The sequence below is a fragment of the Gigantopelta aegis genome, chromosome 12, assembly GCF_016097555.1.
Source record: "Gigantopelta aegis isolate Gae_Host chromosome 12, Gae_host_genome, whole genome shotgun sequence".
NCBI classification, from domain to species: Eukaryota; Metazoa; Mollusca; class Gastropoda; order Neomphalida; family Peltospiridae; genus Gigantopelta; species Gigantopelta aegis.
Genome location: NC_054710.1, coordinates 6,062,806 through 6,079,292, shown reverse-complemented (window position 1 = coordinate 6,079,292; position 16,487 = coordinate 6,062,806). Strand labels below are relative to the sequence as shown.

The following is a 16,487-nucleotide window of genomic DNA, read 5'->3' as shown; positions in this document are numbered from 1 at the left end:
TCTCTCTCTCTCTCTCTCTCTCTCTCTCTCTCCAGTTATAATTTTATTATATATTAATTTTAATTTTTTTACGACCCCCCTCCAAAACTCCCCCAAAGTTCCCTTGGCATTCCGCCTCATGTCATTGGGCCCCCCCCCCCTAAATGGATTTTCTGGATCCGCCACTGCTTATACATCTTTTTTTACAGCTATGTTAGCGTATAATATATCACACAGAAATCCGCCTAGCCGTGATTCTTCATCCGTTAACCAACACGGCAAGGTGAAGGTCAAACGTCGAAATCGCCTCGCGTGGGCTTTCCCGCAGGTGTTTGTCGTCTGCTAGTGCACCGCTTCGATCGTCTTCTTCGACTGCAAAAAAAATATGGCCTCCCTTGTGTTCAATCGGCTAAGATTCCCGCTGTTGCTTTTGTTTCTGCAAATTGTGTTCATTGTTTTATTCGCTATGTCCGTGGATTATGATGAGAGCGCTCGTCCCGTGGTGGAGTCGAAGGACGGACACAACGATACGAAACCCGCAGCCGAGCCGATACATCAGCCCTTACCGGAATACTATCCAAGTAAGTGCATTGTGTATTGTCTTCCCCGCGAAAGTTAAAAAGTTTGTTTTGTTTAACGACACCACAAGAGCACATTAATTATTTTAATTAATTAATTAATTAATCGGCTATTGGATGTCAAACATTTGGTCATTCTGACAGTCTCAGTTAAAGTTTGTTTTGTTTAACGACACCAATAGAGTACATTGATTAATTAACCAATCCATCAGCTATTGGATGTCAGACATTTGGTAATTCTGACATATAGTCTCAGAGAAGAAACCCACAACATTTTCTACATTAATATCAACGATTATATGTGCACTTTCCCACAGACTGGATAGCACATGCCACGGCTTTTGATATACCAGTCGTGGTGCACTGGCTGGAACGAGAAATATCCCAATGGCCCAAAGGCGGGGATCGATCCTAGGCCGACCGCTCATCAGGCGAGCGCTTTACCACTGGGCTTCGTCTCGCCCTATCTACAGTAGAAATGTGAACGCACACGTGTACGGTTATTGATCAGACATGGACGTACAGTATATCAGTACGCCACGTGTTGCTGGTGTTGCCTAGCAACATACTAGTACGTTAAAGAGACAGTCCCGAGTTTGCTGCCAGTCAGTGCTTCTGCGAGATCCTCGCCCAGAAAGAAAATGGGTTAGGTTTAGGGTTAGCCATAGGGTTATCAAAATCATACAGTAATGATAAGTCATTAATTTTGTCAAAATTTTAACTTAAAAAAAAATAAAAAAAATCTGTAAAACATTTGGGGTATGACGCCATACTCATTTTACCCTGCGCACTGTAAGATGTTTTCGACTAAAATAATAGTTTAACAACTAAAATTACATATTATTATAGGGAGACTAGTTTCGGTGAGCATAAACATTCGGTTCTAAAACATATCGGGGTTTCTGCCAGAGGGTGAAACGGGTTTGGCGCCATACCCAATTTTGTTACAGATTTACAACTCATGCAACTATAAACATTTCCATGGCACAAAACCCCCCCCCAAAAAACAAAACAACAACAACCAAAAACCCCATGCCATTAAATAAAACCCTGAATATAGTGACATAGTCCAAGGCAAAAAATTGCCGTGGAGAATTAAAAACTCCACGGAAATCTCCACGGCATTGCCGACTGACGTGGGCAATTGCAGGGGTTAAATGATTATATATTTTTTAAGTTAATCTATTGACACAGTTATGATTGTTTTAACCCTAACCCTAAACCTAGCCATTTTCTTTCAGAGGGAGCCCCCCCCCCCCCCCCCCCCCCCAATACCCCGTGTCGACTGCGGTTTCATTCAACACACACATTGTAAATATTCAATTCCACAGCGCCATAACCGGACTTTTTTTTTCTGGCAGAAACTCTGCATATCAATATTTATAGACAGCCAATTGTTATCCAAATAGTTAGCCTATATCTATATTAGTATTTCTACGCTTCAAATAACCACTAAAGTAGCCGCTATGTAGCAAAATGTCAAAATGTCAAAACACATGCATCAGCTGTAAATATTGTTAACGACGTGACCAGTTTTGGCGAATGAAACGTTTAGCAAGCACGGCGGAACGGGGAGGGGGTTAGGGGCTCTAGCCACCCCCCCCCCCCTAATAATTCGGAATCAAAAATATTATTGGTAGTAAATCTTAAGGCAAATACAATTGTACATTAATGATTCGAGGCCCCCAACCTTGGCATTGCTCTTGTTTCTGGGGACAATAAAAAACAACAAAAAACCCAACAACAAATCTTAAGGCAAAGATTAACGTGTAGAATGCACTTTTCATAATTGTACGGGGGAGCATACCTTCAAACCCCCTAGAAACTTTGCGTTCGGGTCCACGATCTATCAGACCCCCCCCCCCCCCCCCCCCCCCCCCCCTCCCCAATGTCAACATGCTTCCGACGTGCCTGTTTAGTGGCAGGGTTTGAAATAAGCACTTGTCCGTTTGTTCCGACAAGTGAAAATCTATTCGGACAAGCAAAATGTGCCTCGGTGGTTATCCAGTGGACAAGTGAAAATGTTCAGTGCAATTTCATTTTAAGCAATCACAAACATCATCCTGGTACTTGAATAAAACACACCATCTATTTGGACAAGTGGAAATAATGGCGGACAAATAAATTTCAAGATGTATTTGTCCGGTGGACTAGTAAAAAATTCTGCTTATTTCTATCACTGAGTGGTATATCTTACAGCCAAAACTTTTCAACACAAAACTTGTCAGTGTTTTAGCAAAACATGTGTATTGTTCAACAAAACATGTACTTATAATAATTTATAAAAAAAATATTTTAAATATTTTAAAGCAAATTACAAAATGGGAGTCCTCGAGAACTAATGTTAAAAGACATTTTAGAAAAACGAATATAACAATTATGATGTCTTGAAATCGTGTTATAAGTTGAGCAAATAAATGGTTATAATGGTAATTAAAATAAATAAATATATAAGCTGCATTTCTTATGCAAAAGTCAACAAGGTCGAAATCTTCAAATGCACGTTGGGCACAAACGACGCAACCACCGAAACAGGTCCCTCACCGAAACAGGTCAACGGACGATACTGAATGTAGTTTCTTATCTGTAGGCCAATATTCAACAATATGTTTATGGTTGCTCTGCTGTTTGTAAATAGCGCAAACTGGATTTAGTCTGTCAACAGTTTAACAAATTCTAATACAACTGGCATATAAGCTTAGCCTTTTTCTTTTCCATTGGTTAATTACGGTGTTAAATCGGACGATTTGTGTACACTGTCATGGGCAGCCAGCAGACGTTTCGCTAACGTTCGCGAACTATTTGATTGGTTCCCAACGTGGTCATTTGATTTACAATGAAGCGCATAAACCAGTCTTGCGGACATTTTTCTGCTCGGTCTGGCTGAACTCAGCCCTGAGCTCTTAATTTACCACCGTGACACAATTCCGAAAACGCGTCGGATATACTGTCACTTAGCCTTGTGTGTGGAGTTTTCGTTAATATCTTAATCCCGCGTCTTCCATTATGCAAACGTTGACAGTGTTCGAAATAAGCACCTGTCCGTTTGTCCTGACAAGTGAAAATCTGCTCGGCAAAGCAAAATGTACCTAAATGGTTGTCCAGTGGACAAGTAAAAATGCTCAATGCAGTTTAATTTTGAGCAATCAAACATAGTCCTTGTACTTGAATAAAAAACATTTATTTGGACAAGTGAAACTATTTCTGGACAAGTAGATTTCTCTATGTTCTTGACCGGTGGACGAATGAAAAACTCTGCTTATTTCTATCGCTGCTTATTTCTATCGCTGGTTGATAAAAATAGTGTTCATAAACAAAAGGCTAATCAAAAATGAAAATGATGTTATTTAAAAAAAAAAAATTATCGTGCCATTTTAAATTTCAATATTTCTTTAACAACACTGAACCACCAAGTAAGGTCCGGTCAGTGATCGACCCCACCGTGTCCCCAAAATGACACCTATAGGCAGGTTCAACAAAACTGTTCAGATTTTGTGTTAGGCTAAATCGTTACAGTTAACAAGGGGCGGGGAGGTAACCCAGTGGTAAAGCGCTCGCTTGGTGCGCGGTCAGTATGGGATTGATCCCCGTCGGTGGGCCCCTTGGGTTATTTCTCGTCTCAGCCAGTGCACCACGAGTCGACTGGTATACCAAAGGCCGTGATATGTGCTATTCTGTCAGTGGGATGGTGCATATAAAATATCCCTTGCCGTTAATGGAAAAAAAAGGTAGCGGGCTTCCTCTGTATCAAAGTTACCGTATCTTTGACATCTAATAGCCGATGATTAATAAATCAATGTGCTCTAGTGGTGTCGTTAAACAAAACAAACCGTTTATAGTTAAAGTAAAGTTTGTTTTATTTAACGACGCCACTGGAGCACATTGATTTTTTATCTTATCATCGGCTATTGGACGTCAAACATATGGTCATTCTGACACTGTTTTTTAGAGGAAACCCGCTGTCGTCATATAGGCTACTCTTTTACGACAGGCAGCAAGGGATCTTTTATTTGCGCTTCCCACAGGCAGGATAGCACAAACCATGACCTTTGTTGAACCAGTTATGGACCACTGGTCGGTGCAAGTGGTTTACACCTACCCATTGAGCCTTGCGGAACACTCACTCAGGGTTTGGAAAGAAAGAAAGAAAGAAGTGTTTTATTTAACGACGCACTCAACACATTTTATTTACGGTTATATGGCGTCAGACATATGGTTAAGGACCACACAGATTTTGAGAGGAAACCCGCTGTCGCCACTACATGGGCTACTCTTCCGATTGGCAGCAAGGGATCTTTTATTTGCGCTTCCCACAGGCAGGATAGCACAAACCATGGCCTTTGTTGAACCAGTTATGGATCACTGGTCGGTGCAAGTGGTTTACACCTACCCATTGAGCCTTGCGGAGCACTCACTCAGGGTTTGGAGTCGGTATCTGGATTAAAAATTCCATGCCTCGACTGGGATCCGAACCCAGTACCTACCAGCCTGTAGACCGATGGCCTGCCACGACGCCACCGAGGCCGACAATAGGAACTAGTGACAAATATCATATGTACATGCATGATGGATTATAGATTGTTATACAGTTGGCAAATGTGGGCGGGACTGTAGTGCCTTGAATTGTAATAAATTACCTGAATTGTAATACCTGCCTTGAACTGTAATAAAAACTGCCCTGAATTGTAATACCTGCCCTGAATTGTAATAAAAACTGCCCTGAATTGTAATAAAAACTGCCCTGAATTGTAATACCTGCCCTGAATTGTAATAAAAACTGCCCTGAATTGTAATAAAAACTGCCTTGAATTGTAATACCTGCCCTGAATTGTAATAAAAACTGCCCTGAATTGTAATAAAAACTGCCTTGAATTGTAATACCTGCCCTGAATTGTAATAAAAACTGTCCTGAATTGTAATACAAACTGCCCTGAATTGTAATAAATTACCTGAATTGTAACACCTGCCCTGAATTGTAATAACAACTGCCCTGAATTGTAATAAATTACCTGAATTGTAATACCTGCCCTGAATTGTAATAAAAACTGCCCTGAATTGTAATACTGACTTGAATTGTAATAAAAACTGCCCTGAATTGTAATACACTAGCTGACTTGAATTGTAATGATTGTCTTAAATACAATAAACAGCCTCAAATTGAAGAATTGCGGTGCGGTGTCGTTAAGAACATGTTCCTTTCCATTTTTGTGTTATTACAGTTCAAGTCGGTATCTTATTACAATTCAAGGCAGCTCTGGTTATTACAATTCAGGGCAGTTTTTATTACAAATCAGGGCAATTCTTTATTAAAATTCAAGTCAGCTAGTTTATTACAATTCAGGGCAGTTTTTATTACAAATCAGGGCAATTCTTTATTAAAATTCAAGTCAGCTAGTTTATTACAATTCAGGGCAGTTTTTATTACAAATCAAGGCAATTCTTTGTTACAATTCAAGTCAGCTAGTTTATTACAATTCAGGGCAGTTTTTATTACAAATCAGGGCAATTCTTTGTTACAATTCAAGTCAGCTAGTTTATTACAAATCAGGGCAATTCTTTGTTACAATTCAAGTCAGCTAGTTTATTACAATTCAAGGCAGATATTACAATTCAGGTAATTTATTACAATTCAGGGCACTACAGGGATGTAGCCCAGTGGTAAAGTGCACGCCTGATGCGCGGTCGGTCTAGGATCGATCCCCGTCGGTGGACCCATATGTCCGACGCCATATAACTGTAAATAAAATGTGTTGAGCGCGTCGTTAACCTCCCCCCCCCCCATTTCCTTCCTTTTTTTTTTATTCATGACTGATAAACAAGTAAAACTGATATGTCCACAGGTACGTGTACGATTCATAAACAGGTAGCACTTTCATTCTTTCTTTCTTTTAAACTATTTTCATGCTTATTTCCAATTACGGTTCAAGCACGCTGTCCTGGGCACACAGACACAAAGCACACACACACACACGCACACACACACACACACATACCTCAATTATATGGGCTGTCTGTCCAGGGTAGTGAGTTAGTTGTTAATTGTTAGTGGTTAGTAAGAGAGAAGAGGGTGTAGTGGTCTTACACCTACCCACTGAAACGTTAAAACTCGCTCTGGGTGGGAACCAGTACCAGGCTGTGAACCCAGTACCTACCAGCCTTATGCCCGATGGCTTAACCACGACACCACCTCATAAGATGATTCACTGGTGGGGGGGGGGTGGGGGGGCATGTGCATACCCGTCAGTCGCACCTCGCTGGTGTGACGGTGACGTGGCTAAGCCTTTGGACACAAGCCTGGTAGGTACTGGGTTCGCCCTCCATTACCGGCTCCCACCCAGTACGATTTTAACGACTCGGTTGGTAGGTGAGGTGTAAGACCACTACACCGGACTCTCTCACTAATAACCACTGTATCGACATCATACTCGGTTACAGCGAGAGTGGACTGTTGACGATTTTTGTTACGGCGCGTTGCTTGTTTCTTGCACCAGCTCCGGTAGACTTTTAGACAATATTATTCATGCTTATACTGTAACTTTCATATTTAATTATAAAAACCCCACAGATACTGTACATATATGCACGTGTTTAATTTAGTACATAGCGATGTATAGCGTAGTTTCAAGTACTATTTAATACAGTGTCATGCAATATTACATGCTAAAAAACAGATACGTAGAAAAATATCTCAGGACTACCTATGTTTATTGTAACTTTCATACATGCAATACATTTTGTGTATAGAATAAATATGTTAGCATTTATTGTCAAAACATTGCTTACAATATCAGAAAATGCATGTTTATCTTTTCGAAATCAAAACAGAAATGATACGGAGTTTTGACGATTTCATCATCAATGAAACTGATATATCAATGAACATTTCTTTGCCAGATGTCAAAGAAAACAATATCACCAATTCTGACAACTGTATTGAAATTAATGTTGACATTAACAACTGTAAACATGTTATAACATCAACCTCAAAATGAAAGGTTAGTGGAGTATTAAAGAAAAAACAAAGTGATCTTTGTACTTACGAAAGTCCAGTTGGCAGTAATTTGAAACGACATGTCAAGGCTAAGCAAGACAAAAAAAAATCAGCTGTTACAAATGCTCGAGAAGATATTCCAGTAAATTTGATTTAAGGCAGCATGCTATTTTCTCGCATGGTGATGCCAGACTGCTATGTGAGGTGTGTTCCAAGGTCTATAAAACTCGACAGGGACTTTCTATACACAAAACGCGTCACCGTGCTAAGACATACACGTATTCATGTACGGATTGTGATAAGACATATTGTGATAAGTCACTTTATTTCGGCCATTTGAATAAGCATATCAGAAACAAGCCCTACAAATGCCCAAAATGCGAAAAACATCTTTTGCATATGTTTCAAAAATGCGAAAACACAAAGGACCATGTATCGGTGATAACACTGAAAAATACGCATGCAAAGAATGCGGATAAAAACTCAATTCATCAGCGTCCGTAAAAGATCACATGGTTGGTAAGCACGGTGATATGAACAAAATGTGTGGATGTGGTAAAACATTCAAATGGCGTCCATCGTTTGCACGACACAGGAAGATATATAAAATTGGTCAAATGCAACTTGTTGTTTGAAAGCTTATGTGGCAAAGAAACTATGCACGAGTACACCCGAAACTTCTGTTGTCGTTTTAACTTAATAATTTGACTTTTTAATTTTTATTTATGAACACTGTTAATTTTCAACTGTGTAGTACTGGTAAGTACTCAACATTTGAAACATCCATTCTTCTTGATCCAGGTTATTGTTTACAATTCAGTTGATTTTATTGGGTAATGCTAATTACTCATTTGCAAGATGCATTTAAGTTTAATAATGAGTGCTGTTTTACAATACTGAAATAGCTTATTGTGATTTTCGTTACACCAAACCAGTCAATATCATCATCACAGGCCATCAAACACATTACATTAAAAAATATGGAATATTTAGTGTGACGATTTTGTTTTCAATTCAGTTAAATTGTTGATTGAATTGTTCATTTGACTCTTTGTCATTATGATACTGTATTGGCTGTTCCTCCTCGGATATTAAGAATTGAAAAAGTACATGATTATATGACCATTTAAAAATGTTTATGTTTTGATCAGATACCACATAGTTATTAAACAATGAATATAGTTTTGTCATTTCTAAAATTCAGAAGTGCATTCAATTTATATGTCGGATAATCCCATCCGAATATGGGCCAGGATCTTGGAGCTATCCATATGGTAGATTATGTTTTCTTCGTTTCATTGAGGATATCAATGTCAGGACAAATGAAATTTACTCGAGATAAATCGGGTGCTAAATCTTTTCTGGTTTTGGACTTGTCATTCAGCTGTCTCCGACCGTTCATACCACCCATAAATCGAACGAATTTGGCATGGAATAATGACAAGCCAACAGACCAAAATTGCCTAACTGATCTCGAAAAACGCATTCCATGGATAGACTTTGATTGACTGAATTGCATAACATCAAAAAATAATTGACTAGTCAAATGATCAACACTAAAGTTTTTTTCTGCTACTAAATTAAACAATGTGATCCAGTCTTGCAGTATGTTGTGTTCACGTAAGTGTTCTGTGACATCTGGTAGAAGACTTTGTAATTGCTTAACAATCCATTAAGCATTCTGTTTCCATTGTCACGAGATCATCATTATCTTGCACCACAGATACATCATCAGTTTCTAAATCTACCACTGAACTTTTAAAACGTACATCTTCACTTTCACTTTCCACAAACAGTTGTTTTTAAGAATGAGTATTAATTCGTGACACTTTTGGAAGTAGACTTTTATTTACAGATGCTATTGGTATTTTTAATGTATTGGTAGTGTCATCAAAATATACATCCTTAATATCTCATCCAACATTTTCTCTACATACTGTACATCAAATGTTCTTGTTCGAAATTTAGATTTCACTGGATGGTATCACAATTGATATTTTCTCTTTGGGGTGAATCTCCAATATGTATCTGACAGCTGACGTAACATTCTCAAAAACAATTTCGACAATATTTGCATCTTGATGTAGAATTCTGAAACAAATAAGACAAAAATCACAAGTCAAAAATCGTAAACACTCCGTAATTCGACTTTAAAAATCAACAACAGTTCGTATCCAGACAGTAAATGTTCCGTAACATTTTCAATAATTTTATTAATCTAATTTAGTCATAAATACTATATTTCTGTCATAATTGCGGCTTTTGCTGAGAGTTATGATATATGTATTCTACTTTGGTTATAAATTTTAAACAATTAATAATCAGGAAACTTTATTAAATAATATTAATATGATTTATGTACATTTCCTGTAAATATACGTCCAAATATGTATAATACTACAGAATATGTATTCATTTTGAAGAGTATAACAGAATATGAAAATGAGAATATTAGTATATGTCTATTCAGTGTTTCCTGTTGTCCTATATACTTGAACCTTGATTAGATTTAAGCATGAACATAACTGTAAACGAATGAACTGGACTGAATCATTCATATCATTGCCATTAGTGCAAGGCGCACATTAAGTCAATACTTCTTCATAATGTGCAGGGCGAGTTGCTATTTAGCAAATTTAAAATGGCCAGCAAATATTTCTTTATGTTGCCGTTGGAAGATTTATTTTGCTAATAATCGAGATTTAGCGAGTACGGTAGGTTATACATTTGTGGTTCGTGTGTCCATTTGTTGCACTTTTCGGTTGAGAAACTGATGAAACATGGTTCCACAATATAGGGTATGTTAAACAATCCGGACGTAGAAAGAACCACACACTTTCTATGTCCCTTCGGACTAAATTGCCAGTGTTTCTGCCAGAAAGAAATTTTTGAATATGGCGCTATGGAATTGAATGCAACCACAGTCAACAGGGGGCCTCCCGCGGAAAGAAAATGGGTTACGTTTAGGGTTAGGGTTAAGAATATCACTCAGTAATGATAAGAGTAATTAATTTTGTCAAAAAGTTAACTCAAAAGATATAATCTTCCAAAACGTTTGGGTATGGCGCCATACCCGTTTTACGCTCTGACAAAAACCCTGATTGCTATGTGTGTTCGACTGATGGACAAAACTGTTACAACAACAACTGGCATGAGTACACCCAATGGGCGCAAACAGAACTGTTATGATTCGATGATACGTGTACACAAATAGAACGGTCATGGGCATTAGTGTATGCACTATTGGCAGAGGCCAACTAGAATGGTTACAGTAGTTCTTGGAGTAGATGGACCATGCTGTACTGTGATCATTAATAAAGGTGTTCAACTGGTGAACAGAATTGTTGAGAGTACATAACGTATGTTCAGAATCTATTAACGTGCCTATAGCCATCGAAGGTTCACTTATGTCTATCCCACAACGAAACCCGGTCTCTGGCTGGGTAGCATAGGATGATTTTTGCCCGAATTAAACGAAAATTCATATTAGCATTACTGCCAAACAGATATATGCGCAATATATGGCTATCCTATCAAAAGCCGACACGATACATCGCGTGTGAATGGGTTTCAGCACGCTAATCCTGAGGTCGACCGTTTCTTTCATTTCAATGTTCAAGTTCACTGCAACTTAGCTGGGTGAATTGTTCTTTTGTTATCACTTTGAAATATGTCTACATTCTCAGGAAGATACGGTTGTAATGGTACATATATGCTAATGTTTAACCAGGTTTATGTAACCATACCCGTTACGTTGCTGAAGACTGCAAAATATGCTTGGAGTTGATTTCACCAAAAACACTAAGGACTAAACAGGTTAACTGATGTGTACACAGATATGTTAGTAAGTTGATCTCACTGAAGACAACTGTAACTTGGATTGAACCAAAAAGTACACGGATGTGTGTTGCTAGGAAGGTAATATCACAAATGGAGGCCACTCGCATTAATTTCATGTCGCATTTTAGTCTGCCCACCGTCACTCGCATTAATTTAGGAACGCGTTAATTTCAAGATCTACAGTACATATATATATATATATATGTATATATATATATATATATATATATATGTATGTGTGTGTGTGTGTGTGTGTGTGTGTGTGTGTGTGTGTATGTATACACACACACACACACACACACACACACACACACATATATATATATATATATTGTGACGGAACATGCTCTTATCTTTTTCGCCTGTGGCGATGTTAATTGTTTTAGAGGGCTGTGTGCAGCTTGGTTACGTAATACCCCCGCGCGACGGTGGTAGTCTTGTATCCCAATATGCACTTAGAACAGGTGGGCACTTTGTTACGTAATACCTCCGCGCGACCGTACCCCCTAATACACTCCCAGACCAGATGTGGAGGCCATGTGGCCAGTAGTTACGTAATAACTCCGGTAGTGCGGTTTATGACCAGGGTATTGCTGGCGAACTAGGCGACGACCAGTCTAGGCTTCTAAGAAAATATACCGACTCTGGGAGCGGTGGAAATTCACATGATAGGTGTTGTGCCCCCAGGCGATATTCGCTGTCTCTGAGATTTTTGAATAAATAGCTAGGATTTTAAATATATCAGGGAAAAACTTTGGAAGGCTGCAGGGGAACGAACGTCGTCCACTGAACGATCTATATAAGTTCAGTCCGGACGTGGTAAATATATTTTTCTGCTCTGTTGTATAACCTTGATGTAATTGATGTGATCTTAAATATTTTAATACTGTATTATACCAATATTATTTAGACAGTGTTTCCGGTAATCTGACGAAGTAAATTGTAGGCTTCACTGTTCTAAAATTATTAAAGCTTAGCCGGTCATCCTAGAGGACCTAGGTAAACTGTAGGTTATTGTCTTTATTGTGATAGGTACCAGTATTAATTCTGTATTACAGGTTACTGAATGAGTAGTTAAAGGTTAATTAAAAATTAACCAGTTAGGAATAGAGTTGTAATTCCTTTATTAATTAACTTCTCCTGGCAGCGTTTCTCAATTATCACACGTGTGTGTGTTGTATCAAGGTGAAGTGATTAGAATATTGTGTAAACTAGACACCTAGTGATTAACTAATTAAGTGATTAGTTCTGGGTTGTTATTATTTGTTGTTGTTAATTAACTACTGCGGCAAGTACATTTGTCAGCGTAGTGTTAATACAGATTCCAAAGTGTATTGTGTTTTGTTGTGTTTTCTAGTGAACTAAACGTGCTATATATTATATATATTTATATAAGATCGTATCTCTGATTACACCTAGAGACGAGCCACTCGGGTTTTGGACTGCCCGATACAGAGAGATCTAATAGATATACAGTTAGGAGAGATATTTGGATACTCGTGTTTCATTCAGTTACGGGTATTATAGGATCCCCGTGACATACATACATACATATATATATATATATATATATATATATATATATATATATATATATATATATAATATAACTAGTCATTTGTACATGGATTGTAACTAATTTTGTCTATATGTGTATATATATATACACACATACACAGATACACACACACATAACACATAACACACAGGCATTTGTACATGGATTATAACTAATATTGTGGTTAGAATTATGAATACACACTATACATGATAAAAAGGTTTCAGGTTAGCACATTTTGCCCGAATATCTGTATAATTTTTTCCCGAATTTAAAATTTTGCTCCAGCACTAAGGTGACTGGTGGTGGTGGAGGCAGTTGCCACCATGGTCCCGTCTCGTACGCTTATGGCTGGGGGTATGGGGTGGTGCAGTTTTTCCCCCTGCCCCATCCACGTCTTATACACATGTGGCAGCCTGATGGTGAGATATATCTAGATATACATATATATAGAGAGATCGTTCCGATAAATCGTTCCGTTTAAAATTTCTGCGTCATTTATATTGGCAAATATGCTACCCTTTTCTGGGGCCGAGTGACCATTGTTTTTGATCGTGCACGTGTTATTCGCGCGTTAACTGTTACGTCACTTTTTAATCAACGAATACCGCCACTTGCTTAAATAAATCGTACAGCATATTGGCAACAAACACAAATAACAAACTTATCATTCAAATTTACTTACAAATCCAGAATTACAAACTTGTTAACTGAAAAATTGTCGTGGAAAATGCCGTGGACACTTTTTCCACGGCAAATTATTTGCCGTGGACATTATCTTAATTGCAGGGGTTGCTTTATAATTACCGATTTCAGACATAACCTTTGTTTTGTTTAACGACAAAACTAGATCACATTGATTTATTAATCACCGTGTATTGGATGCCAAATAAATGGTAATTTTGACGTACTGTCTTAGAGAGGAAACCCGCTACATTTGTCCATTAGTAGCAAGATATCTTTTATATGCACCATCCCGCAGACAGGGTAGTACATACCACGGCCTTGATATACCAGTCGTGGTGCACTGGCTGGAACGAGAAATAACCCAGTGGGCCCACCTACGCGGATCGACCCTAGACCGACCGCGCACCAAGCGAGCGCTTTACCATTGGGCTATGTACCGTCCTACGAGTGATTAACAACTAACTATTAAAGCGACATACCCTAGTTTTTAAACACTAAGGCATGTTTGTAACAACTAACTATTAAAGGGACATACCCTAGTTTTTGAACACTAAGGCATGTTTGCAACTATTAGAGACGTATTTTGATAACTGAAATCATACTTTACTAAGATTTTATTGTTTAGATTATCCATTTCCCTACATTCGAAGTGTTTTTGGTCATCCTGGTGTTTTTAATATCACAAAATGCATTTCTCATATTTTTAAAAACGCACGTGCGTCTGAGAAGTAACAGCTATGGAGTCCACTTTTAATCTATTTGTAGAGGGCAGTTCACCATTTCAAAGTCACAGACTCATATTTCACTCAACTGTAATTTTATCCAAATGTGTTACAGGTTTGTAGATTAACTAAACTTAGTGTTAATTTTCACGGGTTGAAACTAGGGTATGTCCCTTTAACCCTGGACCTAGTCTGTGACGTTTAAACAGAAAATATCTTTAAATATATACCAGAACCAGAATCAATAAACCGCTACTCATCAGACGCACGTGCGTTTTTGAAAATATGAAAACTGCAATATTTGGTACTACAAACACCAGGATGACCAGAAACACTTCTGTTCTTCGCAAATAGATAATCTAAACAAAAAAACATAAGTAATGTTTGATTTTAGTGACCATAAACGGATCTAATAGTGAAAAATATGCTGTAGTGTTTAAAAACTAGGATCTGTTCCTTTAAATATATCTTCTGACCTAGATATTTATAATTGTGTTTTTATCGAGTCTGTAGCCTGGCTGGCTTTGGTGAATATAGGACTTGTTTTGGCCTCAGGCTATTCTCATATGCATGTGTTGTTCAAACAACGCGACAGTTTATACCACAACGTAGCCTAGTGGTTAAGCGCTCGCCTGATGCGCGGTCGGTCTAGGATCGATCCCCGTCTGTGAGCCCATTTGGCTTATAGGCGTTGAAGCCACTGCACCTGACTGGTATATAAAAGCCGTGGTGTGTGCTGTCCTGTCTGTGGGATAATGCATATAAAAGATTTAATGCTACTAATGAAAACAAAATGTAGCGGAATGAATGAATGAATGAATGTTTAACGATACCCCAGCACGAAAAATACATCGGCTATTGGGTGTCAAACTATGGTTATGGAAACAAAATGTAGCGGGTTTCCTCTCTAATACTATATGCCAAAATTACCAACTTATGTTTGACACCCAATAGCCGATGATTAATAAATCAACGTGCTCTAGTGGTGTCGTTAAATAAAACACGTTTTTTTGGAGCACCAATTAATAATGCCAAACAATGTTAAGGATTTTATCAATTAACAGTGTCTGCGCTTAACTTTTTTTTTGAGTTGCCATCCGTGCAAGTGGTGACTTTCACTTTCTATTTTCACTTGCCCGAATAATATTTTCTAAAAAAACAACAAGATTGCAACAATTTATAAGAGAAAACACGATTTTTTAAAATTTTAAAATCGGTCGCCAGGCGGGCAACCTTACTGTGGGTTTTCAGTCGACCGTCGTCGTTTTCAGTCGCCAGGGGCGATCGGGCGACCGTTAAGTTCGAACCCTGAATTAATGTATCAACAATATACGATGTAAGATGAATGGATATGCTACGAAAGCTATATTGCTAAATAAAAGACAGGAATGTCTTAACAACATCTTAGCAGGGTTTCTGCCAGACGGTAAAACGGATATGGCGCCATACCCAAATATTTTGGCAGATTTTATTTTTTTTAAGTTAACTTTTTGACAAAATTAATTACTCTTATCATTATTGTATTTTTTTCTTAAAGAGACATTCCCGAGTTTGCTGCATTGTAAGATGTTTCCGACTAATAAAATATTTCTACGATTAAACTTACATATTAAATATATTTTCTTGTTTAGAATGTGTTTCTGGTCGTCTTAATATTTGTAAGAAGGCCAAACTGGATTTTGTCTTCAAAAATCTCTTTTGTTAGGAAATAAAATGAAATTTAACCTTGTACAAATATTAGAACGATCAGAAAGCTCTTCCGTCCATAACAGGGAGGTGGGGGGGGGGGGGGGGGGGGGGGGGGGGGGGGGGGGGGGGGGGGGGGGGGGGGGGGGGGGGGGGGGGGGGGGGGGGGGGGGGGGGGGGGGGGGGGGGGGGGGGGGGGGGGGGGGGGGGGGGGGGGGGGGGGGGGGGGGGGGGGGGGGGGGGGGGGGGGGGGGGGGGGGGGGGGGGGGGGGGGGGGGGGGGGGGGGGGGGGGGGGGGGGGGGGGGGGGGGGGGGGGGGGGGGGGGGGGGGGTTCGCTTACGACTTGGCACATGGAGCACCGAAGACCGGCTGTGGCTGCCCGAGGCAGAGGTGGAAGAGGCGGCGGTAATAATTTTGAAATTTCTCAGAAGGAGAATTAAGCCAA

At 39.0% G+C, this 16,487-nt stretch overlaps 1 protein-coding gene across 1 annotated transcript in view; it reads left to right on the top strand.

The window, feature by feature from the left end:
- Positions 1-257: 257 nt before the first annotated feature.
- LOC121386411 (ammonium transporter Rh type A-like) overlaps positions 258-16,487 on the top strand; it is a 57,099-nt gene continuing 40,869 nt past the window's right edge. Inside the window, exon 1 of the mRNA XM_041517298.1 lies at positions 258-560. Within this exon, the coding sequence (XP_041373232.1) occupies positions 365-560 (196 nt within the window). The 5' untranslated portion in view covers positions 258-364. The remainder of the gene's footprint in view (positions 561-16,487) is intronic.